Below are 25,265 nucleotides of genomic sequence, written 5' to 3'. Positions count from 1 at the left end.
TACTCTGTATGTATGAGGACTGTGACTCTAGGTTGGATTTACTGGCCGTTAAAATATTTTGCACATTTAACTTCAGGTTGTAATACATATCAAAAGCTTAACCTTGAAGGCTAATGCATATCATTGTTTGTTACTCTTTTCCTACACTTTCCTTTCTTTTTTCTCTTTTTATGTGCCCATATTTCTCTGCTTTTTAGAGAGAATACACGGAGGGGAAGGTCTTGATTAGACAGAAGTGGAAAAACAGCACAGTATAGCATCAGATCACAGTTAAGTGGAAACTTCTGAAAAAACTTCTAAAGTCTCTTGCTGAATCATCAAAACTTTGATTGCATATATGCCTTTATTTTCTCTCTAGATATGTTAATTATTTAATCTGTCATTCTTCATCCACTTTTTTCTGTCCTTTTTACATCAACTTAATGTGTAATTCAAAATCCGTGTGGGATAAATAATTTAACACTTGAGTATTTCAATATGTGAGTGGATTTTCATGTTTTTTCATAAATAATTTTGAATAGGCAGTTTTTATTAACAACTACTTGTTGAAATGTGTTGTTGGGGTTTGGCCGTGTAGCTGATAAGTGATTTATGAGGCTTTTAACTTTAATTGAATTGGCAGTGATAAAGACAAAAACATCTCAGCATCATCTAGCTATATATGCAGGAATCTCTATCCGTCTGTCTGTATTTTGATTCTCTCGGCAACTGCTCATCCAATCGACTTCAAAATCCGCGGGAGCATTTCTGAGGACCCAAGGAAGTGCAGTGTGAAGTTTTTTGGACGAGCGGTTCTCGAGAAAGCTTCAAACATCGCTTTTCTACATGTTACTTGATATGAAGAAAAAAATGAACACAAATGATTGCCAATAATACTGTTGTCACATAAAATGTGACATAAACAGACTGTGACTAAACAGAAGGTTGGAATGCGAGGCTGTAAAAATGATAACTGATTGTTAGATTAGTGGTGGACAGAACATTAATGTCACTTTTATAAAAAGAAACTATATAAAGAAGAAATATCTGGATGAATTTAGACTTTGATAAAGTTTGTAACTTCTTTGGCCTTTAATAAATCCTGTGTCTGCATTTATCTTAATTATAAATGAAGCAGCTTTTGTCCTCTTGGCAATAAAAGGCTGCTGCACCCAGCATATACTTGTTCATTCATTCTCCCATCAAAGAACATCTATTTAGGTAAATTGAAGACATGTTTTGTAAAATTTCACTTTGGATCTCGATGAAAGTAAAGAATTTCATGTGAATCAATTTGTAAAGGCAAACAGTGAACAGGCTTCACACAGTTGAGAATGAAACAATCAAAGAAAAAATCATTCTCAAGAGGACTACAGATTAGATTCACCAATGTGGACATCAAGTATATTTTCTTCAACATGGGATCATAAATGTTTCTTTGATTTCTTTTTAAGTCAGTCACCGATTAAGAATGAAGCAAGAATGTGGGTTATGAGTTCACCTATTACTTTACTTTAAGGAGATCTTTGATGTTGCTAATATTGTATCTTTCTCAATAGCCAAAGAAATGCACACATGGAGCACCTCCAACTCTTATCAGAAGTAGTAACCCACTCTTACATCTGTTTGTATCTTGTTTCCTGTTGTATCCTGTCACAGCACCAAAAGTAATATCCTATTCCCTCTTCCTTATTTGTGTATATTGTCTTATGATTTATTATTGCACTCAGCCAAATGTAGAGGCTTTTGCGACAATTTTTAAAGGCGGCAGAGACATACAATATATGTATCAAACAGGCACAGCAGACTGCAATTGTAGTTTCCATATCATTTGCATGAGTTTTGTGGGAGATGGTGCACCAACTGCTATAAAGAAAATATCTGACTCGCTTAGGTGTGCTTCATTTTCTTCACCAGTTTCTCCCTTTCATCAGTTCTGCACCATTTTGTGCTGGACCACCAGGTACAATAGTGTACAGTCGGTTATTCACTGCATACGTTGGTAACTGGTATAATTTTGGTACGTCTCAAGCATACAGAGAAGTAATGGAAAACAGCGAGCTGAACATTATAAAGACCTGTGTAGTTTGGTGGTGATTTTCAGTGGGATCAGACCTTTTCACATTCAGTGTTTTTAGAAAATATTTGCACAGTTATATGATGGAAATTTATAAATATATTTTAATCACATATATATATATATAGATTCTATAGATACAGATAGATAGATAGATATAGATACAGATATATATAGATACAGATATATATATATATATATATATATATATATATATATATATATATATATATATATATATATATATATATATGTGTATATATATGTATATGTATGTGTAGCTGGATAGCTGGATCGCTCAGTGGTTAACACTGCTGACTTTGGTGCAGGAGGTCGGGGGTTCAAACCCTTAGGACCCTAAGGCAAGGTCCAATTTGCTGAAACTGCAAATTCGAGAGTCAGATGCTCGGACGTCGCCCGGGTCAACAAGGCTAGGCTATAGGCTAGGCTAGTATACAATAAACTGGGTTAAGTAAGACCAGAACAGATCCATCCAGGGTTGAGACTGAACAACAATACTGGAGGGGCATATAGGAGAAGGAGGCATCACATAACACCAATGCTCAGTGGCTAGTGTTGTGATTGTCAGGTATAAACGGTGCTGGACAGCATCGGCCCTGGATCCACACCTACTGGCTAAAGAAACTGCACTCCGTGAACAACATGGAAGCTGCTGGCTAAGATGAATAGGCACATGGCCAAATACATGAGTAATACCAGGGGTGCTGGTCGCTAGAGCAGTCACACAAGACTGCAAGACCAGGCAAGATTGACTACAAGAAGGCCAAGACACAATGGATACTCAATGTACAACATCAGCAGGACACTAAGAGCCTTCATCAAGAACCCGGGCTTTGGAAAACAACTCTGGAGGCCAACTCAAAGCCAATTGCACTAGTTACCATCAAGTCCCCGCTGCTGTTCTGCATAGGCCTGAACCCCGTAGAGTACCTGTAGCCACTCATCTCAAAGAGTGGCTATGGGTACCGGAGTGAAACAACCATCAGTCACCTCCTCTACATGAATGACATCAAGCTGTATGCCAGGAATGAGTGAGACTTCGACTCACTGATCCACCTCACCAGGATCTACAGCAACGACATCGGAAAGGGCAGCTACAAATGAGAACCTTGAGGAGACCGCAAGGAAGTCAGCCACAGCCAAATACCTACACAGAGTAAGGCAGGTCCTGAAAAGTCGGCTGAATGGGAAGAACAAGATACGGGCCATCAACATGTACGCCCTGCCAGTCATCAGATATGCTGCTGGTATAAGAAGCTGGCCAAAGAAAGAGATAGAGGCCACTGATATCGAGACAAGAAAGCTCCTCACAATGCATGGAGGGTTTCACACCAAGTCCAGCACCCTGAGACTGTACAGTAAGCGGAACGAGGGAGGCCGAGGACTGATGAGCATCAGAGCCACTGTCCAGGACGACACAACCAACATCCAGGAATACATCAGGAAGATGGCCCCCAAAGATGAACTGCTAAGTGAATACCAGGCAGCAGAAACCCGATGATGGAGAGGAGGAGGAGGAACCATCATGGAGGGACAAGCCCCTACACGGCATGTACCACCGACAGATAGAAGAAATGGCTGATATCAATAAATCCTACCAGTGGCTGGAAAAGGGTGGACTGAAAGACAGCACGGAAGCACTAATCATGGCAGCACAAGAACAGGCTATCAGTACAAGATCAATAGAAGCAGGGATCTACCACACCAGACAGGATCCGAGGTGCAGGCTCTGCAAAGATGCTCCTGAGACAGTTCAGCACATAGTAGCGGGGTGTAAGATGCAGGCAGGAACAGCGTACATGGAACGTCATAACCAAGTGACTGGCATAGTGTACGGGAACATCTGCACTGAGTATGGGTTGATCGACAAACAACAGAAGAAGGCAGTTGTGATAGATGTTGCGATCCCAAGCGACAGCAACATCAAGAAGAAGGAACACAAGAAGATCGAAAAATACCAAGGGCTGAAAGAGGAGCTAGAAAAGATGTGGGGAGTAAAGGCAACAGTGGTGCTAGTGGTAATTGGAGCACTGGGGGCTGTGACCCACAAACTGGGAGAATGGCTCCAGCAGATTCCGGGTACAACATCTGAGGTCTCTGTCCAGAAGAGCGCAGTCCTAGGAACAGCTAAGATACTGCGCAGAACCCTCAAACTCCTAGGCCCCTGGTAGAGGACCCGAGCTTGAGGAAGACACACCACCACCCTCCATGGGAGGGGGGTGAGAGAGATTTTGTGTGTGTGTGTGTGTGTGTGTGTGTGTGTGTGTGTGTGTGTGTGTGTGTGTGTGTGTGTGTATGTGTGTGTGTGTGTGTGTGTGTGTACACATGTATACACACATATACACATAAATATATGTATATGTGTATATACATATACATATACAAACACTAAGTAGCAGACTGGGCTGTCTACACACACACAACTCGCTCTATGCAGTCAAACTAACTGTAAAGGCTACATGACAGCACACAGAGGGAAATTGGTCTTAGTCTGCTATTAACTGCCCACTGACCTAAGTTCAACTTCCCAGGTGGGTTGCCATACACTAATAAGTCTAACTGATCCAAGTTCAGACATTAAGTAGCTGGAGTCACAGATACTAGCTGGGTTAACGATCCCTGCCAACAGTGTCACTGACCTGAGTTCAGCCAGAGTTACAGGTGCCAGACAGGTTAATCACCACACAAGCACAACAAAGAGACATAGTATTGACCCTATGCACACCTGGCTTGTCTGCTTTCACACTACAAAAGTTTGTGACAACAAAACTGAGCTAAGCTTCTTGTAAGCGTTTGAAGTTTTCTAGAGCTTACACGAACACAATTTATTCACCCCTCCACCCACTTGCACAAACATTACCTATACTTAAAAACAAAAAGAAGTTCATATAATTTTTCATTGCGTCCTTTACATTAATTCACCTTGCCAACAGTTAGCTCTCTCCACAACTCTGTACATAATAAATAAAAAATGTACAGAATAAATATTGACAATGTATTGTGGGAACACAAGTATGATCACATAGAAGTGTTTGCTAATTGATGTATTAATTAGCTTAATTACTGATTAACTATTTGCATAATTGGGAATTTTTAAACATTAAACATTGTTAACAGGTTTACTATCTGGACATTAAAGATTGTTAACAGGTTTCTTATGTAAATGAAATAAGTCAGCCAAGTTTATGAGAGTTTATGTAATGCACTTATATGCCCTGTAGTGCTACATATCTCTGATATTTTTAAACAATTGAATTCTTATATTGAGAAGCAGAAGTCAGAGACAGAGTTGACAGGAAAAGCAGCCAGGATGTTGAACTTCCCTTAGCTAGCCAATAAAGTGTAGCATCACTGGTAGTGCCCTAAAACCACACAACCATATGCATAATTCATAGGAATGGATCTGCAATATGTGTAAATACATTGCTAGACGCATATATGCACATGGGTAGGAGCAGAGGGAGCTTATGTAGTATATATCAAAGCCAACTCGCAGTTTAGGCAAAGTTTCTCCTTAATTCCAGACTAGTGTGTGATCAGCCAAAGGTTAGAGTGGAGAAAGCAGATTTTCACCTCAAGGTGGCAATACTGCAAAAAATCCAAGTTTTCCCAGGTGAAAATAAGACCTCCAGAATCTGTCAAGAAAATAGATAAACCTATATTATTTAAAATTCTGATCTCATGCATATTTTCGTAAAACCGTCTCCTAAAAATTATGTTTCTATGGAGCTAAACTGCAACAGTAAATACGTTTTGTCGGAAACGTAATTGTGACCGTATTAAGTTTTCTATAAACGTAATGTGGAAATGTTGGTACTTTATGTATTTTGCAAGTTGCAGATACCATCATACTGAACCTATCAGTAAAATGTTCACAGACGACATATTTTTTTTCCGCTAAACTATCAGATCTTGCAGTGTAATATCCACTTGTATTGACTGTATTGTTAAACTTTTTTATTTATAGGCACTCACAGCACTTGGTTAAGGTTACGGAAAAATCATGCTCTGGTTTAATTCAGAAAAAGCCCACAAGGACTTTAGACATAACGTCTTTATTTACATTTAACCAAAACCACCATTTTCTCCTAAACCTTAACCAGAGTTCTTTCGTTGACCCAAACCTAACCCATGGATGCAAACCCCAATCTCTTATGTGACAGTCTTGTGCTTTGTATGCCTGTCATCCACCCCAACCACCTCCTGGGAACTCCACTACCACTAATAAATACAGTGCTTTATTCATTCAAAAGATACTTTGTCTATGAACATAATCCAGCCAGCGACGACGTTTCCTACCAAACATATTTGCTGTTGCAGTTTAGTTGCAAAGAAACGTAATTTTTAGGAGACAGGGTTGTATTGTATATTGTTGACATACTATACAGTGGTTGTCAGGGTTGTTGGTCTTCTTTGCAACTTATTATTTTCCACTAATTATGCTATTTATAACGGGTGAAATAAAAAGGTTTTCGGCAACGATAAGACCAATAAATGAGGAAAGATTATAGCAAGTAACACTCAGGTGCAGATGTACGTCGGAAAAATATAAGCATGGAAACAAGAATTCATGCCCCTTCTTTGCTCTTTCTAAAAACTTTATGGCCTGTTATGGCCTTCTATTCTCGTAATTCTTGTAATTGGTTTATGGTTGTCTCATTTTTTATTTACAGACCATAATACACCTTGATTGCCTAAAAATGTCTACCAAATTTTATTGACTGATGAAAACCTGAGGAAATTTTCTCCAACAATCCCACCAAGAAAGAAAAAGTCCTTAGTAGCTGGGAAGGAGGTCACATTTACAGCCATAATGTCTAGCTGCATATCATTGTTTTTCCATGTGCGGTGAAAAACAGAAAAAAAACTAATTCTTCTTTTGTATGTGTACATTCCCACTGTGGAACAGGCATTGACATAATGCTACACCAGTCTCATTACACCAAGACTTTGATGGCTCAGCTGATTAAAAAAAAAAAAAAAAAACCCCAACAGCCCCAGCAGGAGATACGGGGATGAAAGCAGCAAGTTGAAGCATGTTAAGTCAGAGTTTGAGAGCTGGGCAAATAATATTAGACACATGCTGTGATGTTACTGCCCAAGTTTCATGCAGCCAAGAAAGTTCACTCTGCAGAAAACAAGAGAATTACAGAATTCACTGAATTAACTTTGACATCAAAATTTAAATGTGTGGTTTGTCAGGTTATGTAAGCCCATGTGTTAGGCTAAAACATGTTGAATCCAGTGTGCCAGGAAGTGCCTCAAGCTAAAGATCTGCTAATGCCACATGGCTCAAAGAAAATGGCTGTAATGAAATCTTTAAATAATGAAATACAAAGTCAGAATGAAAAATCATTACATTAGATCTTGATATAAGTAGAGTAGAGCATTTTAAAATGCTTTGAACACTACAAATAGCAGTCCATTCATCGATATTGTATTGGGGTTGTAGCAGAAGATACTCTTTCTCCTCTCTGCCACAGACATGGCTTTTCTTGGACCAAGATGGCAGCAAAAACTTTGAATTTACAAGCATCAAATCCACTTCAGAATACTATATGTAATAGGTACTACCAGAATGGGAAAAAAAAAAACATTTGTCCTAATTCAGCATGTTCTTCAGCTTATGGACATTCATTCATGCATTAAATTCATTAATTCCCTTCTGAGTTTGTTTATTGATAGGACAAATCACAGCTAAGTTGTTTGTTTGTTTAGGCTATGAAATTGTGCTGTGTCACTGTTCCACCTTATTTTGTGTAAATTGTTTGCGTTGCTCATGTTTAACAATTTTATACTTGCGTATAGAATATATAAGCGCTTTGGTTGACATATTCTGAGGTTGTCACAATTGCCACAGAGTTATTGCCCAAACATAGTGGCTCCAGGAATGAAAGTTTTGAAATTGCAGACATTTCTACAAAGAAAATATATATAGAATGAGTTCCAGCAAATAATACAGGACTCCATATCTGTGGTGCTTGTGTTTGCACTGATCAAAACAGAAACAGCAATAGTGTGCAGCTGCCACAAATTATGAATTTGTGTTTCACATATTTCCAACATATACTGAGCTGAATCAAGATCTCATTTCTAACCATGTAATGCAGTGGCTTGTCTAAATGATTCATGAAATGCAGTGCATAGTTTGGCAAAGGAAGTAAAATGAATATTTTTCAATTTGTAATTTTTGATGCATTTCCGACTACATCGTTTTGGTCTGTCAAATTGTGCTTCTCTATAAAAGGCAGGTTGAAAATTTATAATTCCCTTATTGAAAAAGTTGAAAGTCTATCTTTCAAAGAAAAGGTAGGTCCTTTTGAATAACCTCTCATTCTTCCAAGGGCAACTGAAAGACAGTATCACCATAATGGTCCTGCATTGATTTTCATATATTTCCTTCAGTGCAGAAAAAACTAGTACATGATGCATTATCATACCATATAATGGACAAGAGACTGTTTTTCATGTGACTTTGTAAAAAGGTCACCGTGCTAAACATATGCAAATCTATCACATACTGAATTGACTCTAGTCAATACTTTGGGTGTAAAAGAATAGTACAAACATGAAAATAAATAAGTCTCACTTGGTTTAAAAGTAGTGACGATAAGGAGAGGAGGACAAACACAGAGGGAGCACAATGTTACTGTCACACAAATGAAAGGAGCTTTGAGTTGTAGCACTGCCCCTTATTCTGCTCTCTGAACTGTGGACTTTTTGGTTCTGTGGGTAACATTACCATGCACCGAGGAGATGTGTCAACAGCTTGCGGGTCTGTATCTCAGTGTTTACAACTCAACATTATAAAGCACAATGCCCACATTGCACTCGGTTGCCCTAATTCTACCCAAGGGTGAAATTGCCTTTTCGTAATTTCCATTATATTTGGTCTTTGAAAAATGGCTCTCAAAATCTGTGGTAAAATAGTGGAAGTTATTTTTCTTTCAAAGTGTGTTTTGATGATGTGCCATTTGATGGAGTGTCTATGCAATAGTTTCCAAAATGATGATAACAGCACTTTGTTTTTATGTTTCACTTCTACGCTACGTGGAAGTGATGAATGGAGGATCTTATTGTGAAGAGGCCTTGCTTGTGGAAGCCTGAGCCTTATGATCTGCAAAAGAAGTGCAAAGAAGAACCTCTGTCTACTGACAAGTCTTTTTTACAAAAAAGTGAAAAAATAAAGCATCTGAATGCTCATTTAAGTTACCAGCTAGTTATTTGGATCAGTGTTTAAAAATGTTATGTGATTTCAGCAAGAGCCAAAAAGGGCTTTGATTGTTTTATATTATTTAATCAAATTCCCCACAGTATACAAACAAACATTTAACCTGTAATTTAAGGTAAATTGGTGTGCTGGAAAATATGTTATCTGGTGTAAAAATCATACATATAAGTGCAAGCAAGGTGTGAAAACTTGGACTGACAAGAGGATGGTCACAAACAGTGAGTGGGTCAATTCCTGAAAAGAACAGCAAACAGACATAGGCAAACATTATGACTATGTGAGCAGTCTTATTTTATGTTTTATTTTTTTCAACTTATTTTTACTAATGCAGCTAAAGAAATTATACAAAAATCAAACAAAAAAGGCAAAGGAAGAAGGAAGAAAAAATGCGAAAAACAAAAAGAACAAGAGTCAAAGAAATAAAGAATATTCATAAAAAAAGAAAATACTATTTTTATTTTTTTTTTAACCAATTACAATGCATATCAGTCCCAGCTGAAACATTGCATGCTAATCACATCAATCGAGTTTTCAGATTGTGTTTCCATTGTTTGGAAAGTTAAAGAAGCAATGTTTTTATGGTTGATCCAGAAGTTGATATTTAGACACAAAATCGTCTGTGTTATTACACAAGTCTTTTTACTTTTAGCGTCTTATGAATTCTGTCTTTGGGAGTTTCCTTCAAAACACTAAATCCTCTTCTTCAAATTAATTTAGCTGTCTGAGAAATTTGGCAAGCTGGTTAAAAAAAAAAATTCCTGGCAAGGACATTTTATTAATATTTTACTGATATTAGATGGTTAAAAGTCCTCTGACACAGAGCTGAAAGCTTTTAGGGTGTCAAAAGTGCTGTATGTGTGCTGCTGTCTCTACTGTCAAGGCTTTCAAGGCACTGAAGCACTGCGCTTAGGCGGTTTAGAGGACAGTAGTGTCTGCACATTGCAGTGTGGCCATATGCTCAGATTTTGATTTGGACCTCCGGAGGGAGTGTGCCAAATAAATGAGAAATACTTTTCTCTAGGTCTGTTGTCTAACAGAGCTGAGTCTGTGTGTGAGAGAGAAAAAGAGCGATTGAGGTCACGTGGAAGTGTGGTGGTGAACTCTCCCTGCCAGATAAATTATGGTCTAAAGTAATATACCAAAATCCGAGAGCTAATATTTCATTACCCAGCCTATCTAGTGTTACAGTTTTTCCAAGCACACTTTTATCTGCCCCAGTCCTCATGCTAGTTAGGCCAGGCCTGTTTGTCTGGGAAATGGGTTAACTGTTTGGGCAGTGGAAAGAAGTAAGGGTCAAGTGGATATGGAACCCGTTTTCATATTCTTGTTGGGAATCCTCTCGCAGTTATCCAGGCAGACAGGATTTAAGTGCTGAGCGCGTCAGATGACCAGAGGCTTCGTATGAACCCCATAAGTCTGCCTCATTTAAAGAGGAATGGGGACTCATTCACTGGGAATAGTTTAATAATTTAGTATGGCCTTAAACTAATCTATTTCAAGCACCCAGATGGTATTTATATTGAGCAAATGCTCAGATAATTGAATGGAATAATTTACTCACTACTGTTGCACAGTGTCAGAAAATCCCCACACTGCACCAACCCTGGAAAAGACATAAGGTGAACCACTAAACCAAACCACTACGAAAATGTTTTCAGAAATGAATATGCTGCTGTGAAATCAAAGCAACTGAAATATCATATTGAACAGCAGAGAAATCTGAGTGCAATCAGTCTATAGCTGTGGATGTGTATTCGTCTCTACCTTCGTCCATTTATTGTATCTGGATGGCGCTATGGGCCATCTGTCCAGTACTACCCTCTCCGGTGGGCATGAGCGTGCAACCACCTAGGAAGCTGGAATGGGGTGAGGCATGGAGGAAACAAGATGGCGCCACTGACCCTTTGGTAGAGTAACAGAGCTGGAAAGAGAGAGATGGGGGACAAGGGAGAGAAGCAAGGAAAAATGAACAAGAGGGAGAGAAAGGGATGTAATATGAAGAGATAGAAAGACAGATGGAAAGGGAGAAAGAGGGATAGAGAAAGAGAGGAATACAAAGAGATAGAGGGGAACGGGTGGCTGCTGATTTTTAACAGGCGTGTCCCTCCATCTCTGATCAAAGCATCCTATCAGCCTTAGGGGCATCTCCACTGAGTGCCTCCCATAGCAACTAAAATTCTCCCTGCCTAGGAATCATTTTAACACCTCTCCTCTCGTAGCCCTCGCATATTTGTCCCTCCATAGGACATAGCACATGCACCGTGTCTGCTGCACATGAAAAGCACCTGTACATGCTTCCAAGGTCTCAGTGTGCCTGCACTGGCAACAGTCTATGATGGGGTTTTTGTTTATGAAAGAGAATTGAAGATGGTTTACAGTTGGTGAATTGGTCTATCTTCTCAGTCCAGCTCCGTTAAAGGTAGAAATGGGGTTGACAGCTGCACATGAAAGCCAGTGCTAAACTATGATATTTAATACTGTACCATTCATTTTAGATTCCTTGCCTCATCCCTTCACTCTGATACATGTGGGACAGCGGTAGTTCAAGGCTTTCAAAGGATACAGATATAAACATGATGTAGCTTAAATTCATAATAATTTTAGAATAAGTCAACAAATATATAGTACCTCATGCATCATAAAAAACATTAGGACTGTGAAGCAGCCCTTAAACACACCACAGGATTTGCATGACTCATTTAAGAAATGAATAAATTTGAATGGCACAATGCCATATTCCCCTGACCATTTCAGTCACTTGCCATGTGAATTTCAGAGGATGTGGGACCCGCTGCTCCACATTGTTCAGTTGACCACTTTGCAGCTGGCTTTGTGATGTCTGAATATCATAAGGCTTCATGCCACTGCTTTGCCACTGGGGATATCGAGCTGCATTTTCTTTCCACTGTGTCTCCATCAAAGATGGGAAATCAAACAATAGTATTCTGTAGAGTTCCTACCCCAGAATTTCCCTGATCCCTGCCTTGGTCATTGTTTCAGAGCTGTCAACAAGTCTCTGAATCCATCATCAACCTTTGAGGGCCCTGCCTCCTGAGTCAACTATGGGTAATACCGCAGGATACTGGGGTCAGGACAAGGAAACCCCAGCGGCTGCATAATCCAGAAGGAATGGATGGGATCATATCCTTGTCCTATGTACGAGTCTACAAAATTTTCCAAAAACGTACCAGTTGTATTTTCTTACAAGCTAGTCCAACGTGCGACAAGAGAATCTCTGTCTTGAGTGAGTATGCAGATACAGAGGAAGGTCCTTGGTGGCACATGAAGAGAAAATATTATAATAGTTTTTGTAAAGATTGGTACCACATTCAGTGGACTTAGTTTTTACCCTTTGCACTTTTATTCGCTTTCTTTTCTCAGTATAATTTGCATTAATGGGCTCAGAGTGAAGTGGAGACAGGAATACAAACGTGAAACCCAAACTGTGACCAAGTCGGTTCACTGAGAGAAAGAGAGAGACACAGAGAGAGAGAGAGAGATCCCTACTGATTTTAGTGTATGGGACATGCCTGGCATCCCAATGGCTAATGAAAGCATCATTATCAGGAGAGCTAGATGACTGGGCCCCTTAGAATATGCTTACAGACCACTTAGAGCGATGCTGCCTGTCTTCCCTACTTTCTTTTACTGCCATTAGACCCAGGCTGTCTGGCTGTTTACTACTCCCTGGGCTTGAGTTTATTTGAGTATTTTGAATACAGTAATATGAGATGACATAATGAAGCATCCTGTGCACAGTACAGTGGTGAGCCTCAATGGGAGTTTGGCAGATAGATGCTGCTTTTTGAGGAAATAAGGGCTACCATTTCTCCTAGCTCCCATAACTTCTGCTGACAGGTTTTGGTCACTGCAACCCATGTATTTATGTTGGGCAGTTCCTGCTTTAAAATTGGTTACTCAAGAGTTGTGTTCAGGAATGTGTGTTTGTGTGTGTGTGAATGGTCATTTAAAATAAAATTCTATCCGAAACACAAATTAGCTTTTGTGGTACCTGAATATATGGGATTCATTCTGTAACCGTGCAGTGATTCCATTATCTTTGAACAAACAATAAACCTTTGAGCTGAAAAATATATCTTGAAATGTAAATGCAAATTTAGACACCCTGTCACCACTGTCAACTAGAGTCCAGGTTTTGGAGTTGGAGTGCACCCTGAATGATTCAAGGGTAACCAGAGATGGAAGGAGCATAGAAATGTTTCAGCAATGTTTTTTCAGTTGTTATTGAACTGTTACAAAATGTCCTATTTTAACTAACAATTTTCAGCATTGTCACTACTTGTTTGGCTAATGTTCCGTTAGCAACCTTAACAATGAGCAGTTTTTCTGTGTGCCTCTGAAACTCTGCCAAAGAAATGCTGAAAAATGTCCACTGCTTAACGTCACTGGAAGTGAGTCTGTGAATGTTTTAAAACTGCAGAAGAAAACTAGTTGAAGACACCTTTTGCAGTGTTTGTGACCCTGTCTTTTTGACTGTGTTTACAGATACCTATCCAGAGAAAAGACTTATACTGTGTCCCAACTCCATGCTACGTACAGTGCTGATACAGTATACATACTGTATACAATATGTACTATATATATAGATTATATGTATTATTATATATATATATATATAATCTTGCATATACTATAGATATACTGTGTGTGTGTGTATATGTATATATATGTGTGTGTGTGTGTGTATGTGTGTATATTTTATATATATATATATATATATATATGAGTTGTGGTCAAACCAGAAATACCAATGTACTGCTGGACTGAAATTTGAACAAAATCTTTGTCCAGTTAAATATTTCTTTCTCTATTTAATACTGGAAAATGGAAAAATTAAACGTAACGTCTGCGCTTCCCTGACTCAAAACAAAAGTCCAGTCCTCAGCCATTAATGGATGGTAGTCAGAGAGATGGTAATAACTGTCATAAAAAATTATGGCTCTTTAGCCTCTACTTGGAATGCAGTATTTTGGTGAGGAAATAATTTTGCTCAGGTTGACTACCTGCGTTTTCAGTGGTCTTTACAAAGCCTTACGCTTAACTACAATAAAATAAAGAATAAGATGAAACCCACACTGTTTTTCCAATATGTTACCTTGTCTTATGTTTACAAGACAAAAAAGCTGTTTTATTTGCTCAACAAGAATGCATTTTAAAAACTTATCATGTTATTTCATCAGGATGATGAACTCACTGTTAAAACTGATTTCCAGGGAATCCTGGTTGCGTACACTATATTGTTTTAAAACAATGTGACAATAGAGCAAGCTAAAACTTTAAACGTACAAACAAAATCACACAATTTTCACAAACTAGAAACTAAATGAAACTTAATAATAATACAGTTTTGAAAAAAACTTAAATACATTTTTATAAAGTGTAACTATACCAAGTCGAAAAGCACTGTTTCTCTTATGTCTTCTGGCTGTCACAGTCATTAACATAGCACAGTGTCCTGAGAAATTATGATCATAGTGAGCACTGCTGCAGCCGACTATTTACAAGCTATGCCAACATTCAGTAGCGATACAGGAAGCAGTGTGTCCTTGTCCTTTATGTAGCAAGCAAGTAAGTAAGTTAGGACCAACTGTGGTCCACCTGAGATGGCCTCCTTCGTCAAACCAAAGCCATGTGTCTCAAGCTCAAATTGATCAGCTCAATACATGGTGTTGCCATGCTGGTAACTAGAGAGAGGCCACTGTTTTTAAAACCTCTCTGTGTTCAGCTCTCCCTCCTTTTGTAGCTTGCACCTGAAATATCTGTGGTTTGGAGTTCAGTTTCACACAGCTGAGTACTTTCAGATATCAGAGTTATTTTACTGGTTACCAGTTGCTTTACAGCTGTATCAGAGCCTCTGCTAATGCAAACTGAAAAGTTCCTGCTGTTACTGCTCTCCGCTGGCAAACCAGCGGGATGCTTTACTTGTCAAACAGCTATAGGAAATGCAGTGTATTTTAGTTACTCGTTAGCAGTGCTATTCTTGAATAAAAAGTGGTCTACACAACAAGATATGGAGATACTGTATTCTGCTTCATCTGATTTATTTTAAATATTATAGGGAGGAGAAGTACAGGAAGAAACCGCCACGGTGAGCTGAATGAAGAGTTGCAAGCGACAGGCTGTACTGCAGTGTGTGTGAATCAGCACATCTCCACCATGTCATCAAGGTAAACAATGCCTTTGCCTGCTTCCCTGTGTAAAGTTGCAAGTGCTAGCGGCTCAACTCAGTTTGAATATCCCCACATTGCATTGAAAAGTGGAAAAATACTGCCATAATTTTTAACAAACCTTCTTTCCCTATTCTTAATCGTACCTTAACCCAAACTTTTTAATTGCTAATTGCATTGTGCTATGTTAGCTAATCACACTGATGTTGCTGTTTACAGATATTATAGGAATAAGTCATTTGAATATATAATATTGCCATTTTGGCATTTTGCAAAATTGTCTAGCATCAAAGTTCTGACTTGTGAAAGATTTACTCTGACAGTACCACACACTGAATCCCTCTGTGGGACTACTCACACGCACACACACGCACACACAAACACACACACTGCAGAGAGAGAGAGAGAGACAGGGAGAGACCTGCCAATCACAACATTTAACAGGACAAAAACCATAACCATGTCACAGGGCCCATCAGGAATAAAAAGGACTGTAGTTAGGATTGATGGAGCTCCTCCTTGGGACCGCGGGATTGGGATGAGAGAGGTGGTAAAATGCCTGCATGCCACACAGAGGAAATTGGTTGAGCAGCCACCCACTAATGCAGAATCATATTCTTTTTGATAGGCTTAGAGCCCATTGGCTCACTAAGCAGATATGGAGAAAAGCCTGCCAATCAGAAACAGCAGAATATACCGGTCATTAGTAGCCCCAAAAAGCCAGATAGACAGACCTCCATATTATGCTGCTTTTTGTTCAGGGAAAGGTTTTATGTAGCCACAAGACACTGTTACTGCTACCTGTTTCATACAAACTGCTAACGGCAAGACGTAGTAATGAACCACGTGCACACAGATGCAAGGTAATATGCGGACATGTCCTCGTCAACCCTTTTTGTCAGAAGACATGTATTTGGAAAAAGAAGCTTAGTTCAAAGAGAGTTAAGTTCAGCTTTTGGGAAACATTTAGATTCACATTGAAAACCTCTTGAATTGACCTTTTGTCCAGCTTCTCTTTTGATGAAATAACTCTTTTATGCTCTTAGTCTGAGAGACAATGTTAGATTTGTTGAAAAAGGTAGGCCGAGTATTTGGCGAGTTCATCACGTAAGAGTAAGTGTAGGACACTGTTAAGTACATCGCTACAAAATGGAAACTGCTGTTGATCAACACTCCATGAGTTGAGTCGTAAAAAATATCAAAAACCATAAACGAGGCCTATCAATAGATAGAAAAGCTCCCAACAAAACAACTCTGTATTTGTGTAAAGCTTCCTTGACTTTGTCTTTGAATTTTCTCAAAAGGATGTCTAGTTTTAGCTAGTGTGGCAGACCGTGGTAGTTCATACTGTAGTCTTCCAGTCAGAATATCACAGAAAATAAATAATTCAAAAGTGCATCCATAACTACATGCCACAAACGTCCACTAATGGCATTTGATTATTCAAAGTAATCTGTAAAAACTGTTGGAATAGAAGGAAAATCAAAACATTTAAACGTTTGGCTCATGATGTGTTAATCAAACCATTAAAAAAAAGCAGCTATTAATATATGTTCAGTTGAAAAACAACTTAATAGTGTGTTCTCTCAATGAAGGCCAGTGTTAAATATGTCACATACTTGTGAAGGGACTTGCGACACTATAATACAGGGATAAGATTAAGAACCCTGCGATGTGATGAGCGGCTTTTATGATTTTTTTTTCTTTCTTTTTCTTTTTTTTAATGGATTGTAGTCTCATAGTGATCAAGATGGAGCGTAGAGGAGGAGTGTGGAGGCTGAACATAGCAGGCTTTCCTGAATGTTTTTCCACCTGTGCAGATCACCTGCAGCTCCTATCGTGCGCCCACTGAACACGTGACGCGCGTGGCCCACCCCGTCTGTTACGATAGTTTGCCTCCATTTAATCTCGTAAGGTTTTTTTTTCTTTTTTCTTTTTTTCACATCACAATAATGGAGAGCAAATATTGAGGAAAATTAAAGCCAGAGTCAATGAGCATCGCCCGTGTCTGCGCAATCAGCCGCCCGGATCGGACGGTCGAGAGAACATAGCAGATGTTGAAGCTACACGCCTGTGAAGCTGCAAGCGAAGTTTCATGGCTAATGCTTAATGAGTCTGCCATACGTTAGGGGCGTAGAGACTCGAACCAGGGTTTACAGACCCCCCCCCCTCTGTCATTCGCACCCATAAACCTGCGTAGCCCCTCCAGTTGGCACCAGGAGAGGGTTTCGGATCTCGGGGGTTCCTCGGAGAGATGTCCGCGGCGCGGCTGTGTCATCCGGAAAGAGCGTCAACGAGTGTTTCTTTAAGTGCGTGCGGGGAGTTTTCCTGCACCGGGTGATAGGAGGGGTTGGAGAGTGACGCTGGCTGCGCCTTGGTGCCGAGCGGAGCGCTCACCTGCAGATGAGAGAGCCGGGGAAACTCGGGGCAGAGCTGCAGCACACTCGCGGAGCGCAGGGAGCGACGTAGCGAACACTCTGACCGAGACAGGGGGGGGAAATAAAACAATTGTCGGAGAAGAACTGCGAATCGACCCTCTTTCTGGTTCCTCGTTCAGGCATCCCGGACTCGCTCGCTCGCCACGATGAGAACTGACTTCGCTCTGGTCCTGACAGCAGCCCTTCTTCTTGACAAATTCTGGGTGAGATTTCTCTCTCTTTTTTTTTTTTTTTTTTTTTACTACAGCTTGTGATTTGCAGAGGGAGTTGCGAGAGTACGAGATGCAAGCGTGCCAGAGGTGCAGGGTTTCAAAGCAGTGGCACACACAAGCCTGAATAAAGTCATGTAGTCGGATGGAGTCCGGTGCCGGTCCAACGTGCCATTGCAGCAGCGCAGCGCCGGTCGTTATTTCCCCGCAAGTGGGCTAATTGGCCCCCTAATTAATTACAATGTGTGTGAGAAGAAAAATCAATAAAAATACAGGAAAAAGTGAGAGTTGGCGATCCAGTGTTTTCCGCTCTGATCCTGATCTGAGGTTTTCTCTCTGGATCGCTGCGGGTTCATCACTGGGCTGCGATGTCCTCCTCATGTTAAAAATACTGCACAGTTTAATCGTCAAGGGCCTTTACTCCTTTTCAAACTAATCCAAGTCATTTTTGCAGTACATTCCTTTGTGAGGCTTCCCTGACTATAAAGCACTGGCCCACAATAATTTCAACTTTGAAGCTGAAAGGTGCTTTTCAACCTTTTTTTTCCCCCCTCGTCATTTAATCAATACGAGCTAAATTAAGTCGGTGCCGGTGGGCTTCTCCCAACGTCGCACCAAGTAGCTCTCCTCAGTCTTTCTCTCTGCCGCTTTAGAGACTAAATTTGGGAAAACGACACAAAGATATTTTACCCCCGCGTTATACCCTCCCAAGAGGAGAGGAACTAGCGCCTTATGGCTCCCTCTTCATACAGACTACAGCCTGCCTTGGCACCGGTGTGTGTGTGTGTGTGTGAGTGAGGTTGTGTTCAGGCACATTTCCCTTTGCACCTGTAGTGGCTGTAGTGGGTCAGATCAATTTAACCATCAGCGAGCTCTAAATTTTGGGTGCAAAGTTGTTTTGCAGATCATTTCAGTAGCGTACACTCACACACACACACACACACCTCACACACTAACACATGCAGTGCACAGTTCCTCCTTAGTTCTCTGGACCCCTCTGCTATAGTAAGACCCACCGACAGGAGTGAGAAAATTCTGCTGCTTTCATGCAGTTTTGTTCTTTGTGTTTTTCACTCAACCCTGAGCACAGTACCTAAAGAAAATTCCTACACTCCCTCCTCTGGTTTCTTTATGGCGCGAGTTACACAGCACATTTTATCACAGACACTGGAGTGTGTGATTATTAAAATCAGCCAATTGCTTACCCAGGGGCATATAGTTGATAAACTTGTTGAATATTTCTCTGCTAACCGCTTGTGCTGTATGCTGCTTTTCTGCAAGGCTCAGAGCCAAAGAGAAGCAAGAAATCAATGGAATCCATGTTTATCGACAGTGTCTTACAATGTATTCTCTTCCTTCTAGAGGAATAATGGGGAGCATGCTTCCAAAGATCCCTGCCGACCTGGCTTCTCACAAAGCTTCTACTCTGTGCTGATTTCAAGGGATGTACTGCAAGGCCAGGGCATACTTAAAGGTGAGACCTTCAATTGGCAAGTCAGTTCTTTTCTGTTATGTAAAGAAGATTTGCTTTGTGAGTAAAAGAGCTCCCTCTCTCTGGACTAAGGCCCGTGAAAAGGAAATATGTAACGTGACTTGTTTTATTTCAACGTCAGGTCGTGCACTGTAGTTTTCAGATTATTGAAGTAGCACTTACACATGTGGAAAATTGATGTGAAACAGAAAAATTCAAGGATTAAATTCAGTCGCACGACCTGATCAGGAGCAAATCAGTGCATTAAAGTCAGTGCATTAGTCTGCGGTTGTAGTGGTGGTATTATAATAGCAACTAAGGGCTTCAGACAAAGTACCACACAAACCTGTTTTAAAAAATTTTAAGCAAAAATGTACATGGATACAATACATGCTATTTATTAAAGTCCGTCAGCTAGAATGTATTTTTGCTCTCTGACATAGCTCAGTCTCTTCAACATTATTATCATTATCACTGTCTTCATTACTATAATATTACATGCTCTCACGTTCACACTATGTCTTATCCAGCTTTATGTGTGATGCTGCAATTACACAAATTACACAAACCAAGTTTGAGGGCCCGATAGTGCAGGAAATGGAATCGACATCCTGTGTCTAATCTGGCACTGCTCCTGCCAATGTGGGCTAATTGCAATTCTCTATCGATCCCAATGGTTTTTTCTCATAGCTCAGCTAAGCTGTATTGTTTTGCTGTGGGCGCACAATAGCTCTTTTGTGGGTCGACTGTGTCTTCGGCAGCTGCACAGTATACATTTCTCACTCTCCTTAGCTATGAGAGACCTGGCGGGGATACAGCTGTCTAGACTTTCTCTCCGGAGTGTGCGCATACTCACAGACCCAAATGCACACAAAGGCACTTTAAACTAAGGATATACAGTACAATAGGGTGCAGTATATTAATTTTTGGTTGTTTCTTTCTTATGTCTACATTTGTGTTCGTCCTTTGCTGGAGTGATAAAAGTCCGAAGGAAAGTATTGGCTTGATTTAGGTATTTCATTAACTTGAGTATATTGTAGCCTGGCTGGAAGTGGGACTGGATGTGGGACAATGTCGCTGGTAGTGAGCTTACTCTCCGTGTGGTAGTGATGTCTTCAGCCCAGCAGGGGGTGTCAACACAATCACAAACAATCACAGAATGAGCGATCACTGCTGCACAGGAGCCATTTATTTCAGAGAGCATTATTTATCTAGTATCTGGGAGATGATGTTGTCTCTGTGTCTTTGTTCTGATATAAACTAATTTTTAGGAGTCTAGCAGGGTTTTTTTCAGTAATAGCAAAACAATTTACCACTAACAATAGATGTCTCAGTGTGATCTTACTGCGCACTTAGTTTTTTTTATGTATATATAACATAAACCATACTTAAGTCAGCTTCAAACGTTGCTGTGTTATCAGACCAAATAAACCGTGATAGTTTCCACTCATAAAACATGCAGACTTAATTGATTTAGAGTAATCCCTTAAATCACATTCAAAGCATCTGCTTTTCATTTGACAGTTATCGTTTGTTTCCTCGGTGTTGTTTGAAGGGACCCTCCTAAAGTAGCGTGCTCATCTTTGTCGTGACACACTCACAGCTGCAGTGTCGTCTTCGTGTGCGTCTCAGAGCACAGCTGCAGCGGCCAGGCACACACACAAGCATCGTATGTGACTTACAGGGCTCAGGCAGTTGATTTATAGTTGGTAAGGGTGTCATTGGAGGGAGGCAGGAAGCAAGTCTGGAAAGGCTTTAATAATAACATTGTTTAACCTAAAACCGTCAGATGGGAGCAGGACTGATGACACCCAGTCATACACAGACCCACTTATGCACACACATACACACACACACAAACACACACACACAAACATATACAGTGTACTGTATATTCATGTTAGCCACCGGGGGAATAATGGGAAGGACAGAACTAGGACTTTTGCCCTGATTGGAAGGATGCCTGAGTTTAGACAGGAGGTCAGTAGGGAGGAGAAGGGCGTTACATTTCACATTTTATCATTTTGAGTCACTCTGAACAACCAAATTGGAAAAATGTAACACGTAAAAGCCAGCGAACATGATGACAAAGCCAAAGCTGAGAACCAAGCCAAGGCTAAATCTTTGCAACATTGCAATTTTGATGGTACCATAAAACAAAAAAGACATCTTATCATGTTTTCATCATTTGTTTTGCTTCTCTATCATATTCATTAGTCATTTTCATTTTCAGCCATACCGTGAGTCATTGCCAGTTTTCCACAACTTCGTTTTTGATTAATCTTCCTTTAATGAACCATTATGTTCATCTAGATCACTTTCTAAAAATTCTGGGTGTTTAGGCCAACAGAGGGTTTTCATTGGTAAACATTAACTACAAATTCTACACACTTGCATTGTTCCTGCTGACTGAATTGATTTGCTGTCTATTTTTCTGAAAACCCCCCCACCAGTTACCAAAGTTAAAGGCTGAAACACACATAAAATAAGACACTGCTCAGTTTTTGGTATACTATAAGGCTTGACTATAAGCAGGGCTTTTGGGTATTTTAAAGTTTGACTTGCATATCATATAGCACTGCGTGTCGATAATGTTGGCTGAGATTTAACAGAAAAGATGTTTTTTTCTTTACATTTTAGCCGCAAATTAGTTTCTGTTTTAAATTTGCCCAAAAAACCAAAACAAAACAGCAGGAGTTCAAGATGTGAGATAATGGGTTAAAAGGGTGAGAGGTCCCATTCATCTTGTTTGTGTGTGTATGTGTGTGTCTGGTTTGCATTAGAGCTACGACAGCTTCTTTACCACTCACACGCTCAGGGCACCATTAGATGTCAAACTCTGCCAGGCCTGATTATTGTTGGACACCGAATAACCAATACACATACACGCACGCACACACACACGCACACACGCACACGCACACACACACATATACACGCACATACACGCGCACACATGCGCACACACAGACATACACACACACACACACACACACACACAAACACGCACATACATACACATTCACAATAAAAAAAACAAACAAAAAGACCCCAACAGTTTTCTCTGTTGTAAAATCAGTACAACAGAGTTTCTATTCTGTTAGTGTCTGTTTCATCCATGTAGAAAAATACAGTCAGTTTTTAAAATAATTTGAAGGTTTGATATTTGGATCGACAGTAGATGCTGTCATGATGATTGCAGTGTTTTGTATCCCACAGACGAGAGAGTATGAGTTGGGCCCTGGCCAGTCTCATGCAGATAAACAGAGCCAGCAAACGTAACCCCATCCCATGTGTCCCTGCATCCCTCTGCTGATTCTGTTCCTGGTAATGAAAGCCAGGGATGGTGGTTTCGGCTCAGTGAGCCCACTCTGCTGACCTTGGACTTTGTTTGGGTTACTGGTGGTTTTGAGCAGCCCTCACTTTCTGTATGTGTGACTGTGGCTGTGTTTGTCTGAGTGTGTGCGAGAGAGAGAGAGAGAGAGAGAGAGAGAGGTAAAGGGGATTGAAAGACAGATTTGATCAATTCTGATGCGTGTATGTGCTTTTTTTGGACATGTCAGTACCTGCGCTATAAGGGTGCTGACAGCCACAGTGAAGCTTCACAGAGGGAAATGGAGATTTTCTCTGTAGTAATCGCTTTGTTTTTAGAAAGTCCACTGATGCTTGGCTCCATTTTCAAAATTAGATCCCTCCAATAACTCATCAGCCACAACAAATTGCCTGAATGTCTGTGTTAAGGAGACCATATCTGTCCTTAACCCATCTGGCCAGACTCTGGACTGCTATTGTAGTAATTTTCGGATGCACTAAAAGCACTCCTTCAGTCTCTCTATCACCTTTGCACACAGATATACAAATTACGACCTCCTCGAACACACACACGCACATACACTAAATGTCTGTCGCAGTGTCTTCATAGGCTGCCATTCAGTAGAGATTCACCATGCAGTTGATTGCATTTAAATTCATGCCTTGCATCTCTGACCTCGACCACCTTGATTCCATCACATTCATAGCATTTTCTGTGGTTTGCCCACTTTGAGGATAACCAGAAACCAGAAGAAATGGGTGAGAGAGCTTTGGATTTTGAATAAAATGAATTGTTCGGAACTGTAATTTTTTCCAGGATATTATTTCCAAAAATCTCTTCCAGCGGGCATCCAGAAGGCCCCAGGTGATGAGTCTCACTTGCCTTGGTTGGTGGAGCTTTCTCCTGTGAGGCTTTAGGTGATTTTTCAAAATCCAATAGCTGGACTGTTATTTTGCTGTGGGCTTTGTATTCTGAAAAATCATTTTGCAACTTGACGTGCAGAAGTTGATATACAGTATGTATCAATTTAACCCCCAGTTTAATGCACGTAACTTTTTTTCATATGAAAAAAAGGCTTAATATCACAAATAACCTTACAAAATCCTTTGCCTTTGGTATTAATAATTCACAAAGACTGAGGTTAAAAGTACCTTCCCTTCTCCCCAAAATCAGAGCTGACACACACTTCAGTTTTTCAGCGCTGGTGTGGACAGAAGTCCCCATCGAAGGAGTGACTCGCAGGAGCCTGAATTAAAAAAAAACTGTTGTTTCTTTTCACATGCTCTATAGGGGTGGACAATACATCAATTTTCTCCTCCCCTTCACCCTCAAACAGAATTAGATTGTTTTGATTTCCTGTTTACCTTCTGCCCTAAATCTCATGACACAGCCTGCAGTGTTATCAGGGTTGATAGCAGACAGGCATCCTCATGGAAATTAGACTTTGTTGGAATATAGCCTCCTTTTGTTTCTTTTTGTTTCTGCCAAAATCACTTTCATTGTTTTCTCTCCTGTCTTTATTAGTTTCGGATTGTGTTGTTTTACTTTATTCTAATCTTTTGCAAAGTCCTATCTCTTTGATTCTCCCTTGCTGTTGTTTTGAATCCTTCAGTTTTGTCTCTGCAACCCCCTCTCATTTAACAACTAATCTCTGTTATAACGCAAAATAACAACAAAAATCCCTATTCTCTCTTCACCAGCTGTTCGAGCCATTACATGGTCTATGGCTAATTTTTGTGAGGATATGCAGTCACAGAGTCAGGTGCAGACACATCCTTTTTCCATGGTTATTAATTGCAGAAACGCATGAGGCTGACATTCGTTGGATGTCATGTGAAGTGGTGGAGACACTACGGACATACTGAGATGCTGGTTTATGTTCTTCAGGCCAAAGGCTAATCTGACCCTGGGGAGCTGTTCCAAATAGCCAGTTGACATATATTTACTTAACGTGTAACCTCAGACATGATGTATGTGTCCAACAGTTTTAAAGAATTGTGTGTGGACTTTCCAAAGAGGCTCATATAGATGATTTAGCCAAATGGTTTAGCGTTTCTTTCCCTGTTAAGATGTAGACATGAGTGGTTTATGAGATAAGTTGGGGGGGGGGGGCTACACCTGCAGGAGTTTCCTTTGATTAATATTGTTAGGCTTGGGAACCCATGCTGTGGAATAGTTATGTGCTTTTGCGTGATTGGTGTGTGCGTTTTGTGGTTGAATGTGCTGTGCGCACTGAGGTAGTTGTCTGATGCTCTGTGCATAGTGGGTATCCTCCAGGTTTTTCCAAGCTGGTCATTAGAAAGGCAAGCAGGAGAGAATGAGAAAAGAAAGAAAGCAG

General features: G+C 40.2%; 1 protein-coding gene across 3 annotated transcripts in view; it reads left to right on the top strand.

Moving 5' to 3' along the window:
* Positions 1-25,265, top strand: part of LOC120803805 (cadherin-4-like) — a 317,870-nt gene that overhangs the window by 72,531 nt on the left and 220,074 nt on the right. For all 3 annotated transcript variants that reach the window (XM_040152731.1, XM_040152730.1, XM_040152732.1), the window contains exons 2-4: positions 15,388-15,496; positions 18,054-18,137; positions 19,506-19,617. In XM_040152731.1, the coding sequence (XP_040008665.1) occupies positions 18,081-18,137; positions 19,506-19,617 (169 nt within the window). In that variant the 5' untranslated portion in view covers positions 15,388-15,496; positions 18,054-18,080. The remainder of the gene's footprint in view (positions 1-15,387; positions 15,497-18,053; positions 18,138-19,505; positions 19,618-25,265) is intronic.

The sequence above is a fragment of the Xiphias gladius genome, chromosome 18 (assembly GCF_016859285.1).
Source record: "Xiphias gladius isolate SHS-SW01 ecotype Sanya breed wild chromosome 18, ASM1685928v1, whole genome shotgun sequence".
Classification (NCBI taxonomy): domain Eukaryota; kingdom Metazoa; phylum Chordata; class Actinopteri; order Istiophoriformes; family Xiphiidae; genus Xiphias; species Xiphias gladius.
Note: the sequence above shows the minus strand (reverse complement) of the source record. Positions and strands in the feature narration are given on the sequence as shown.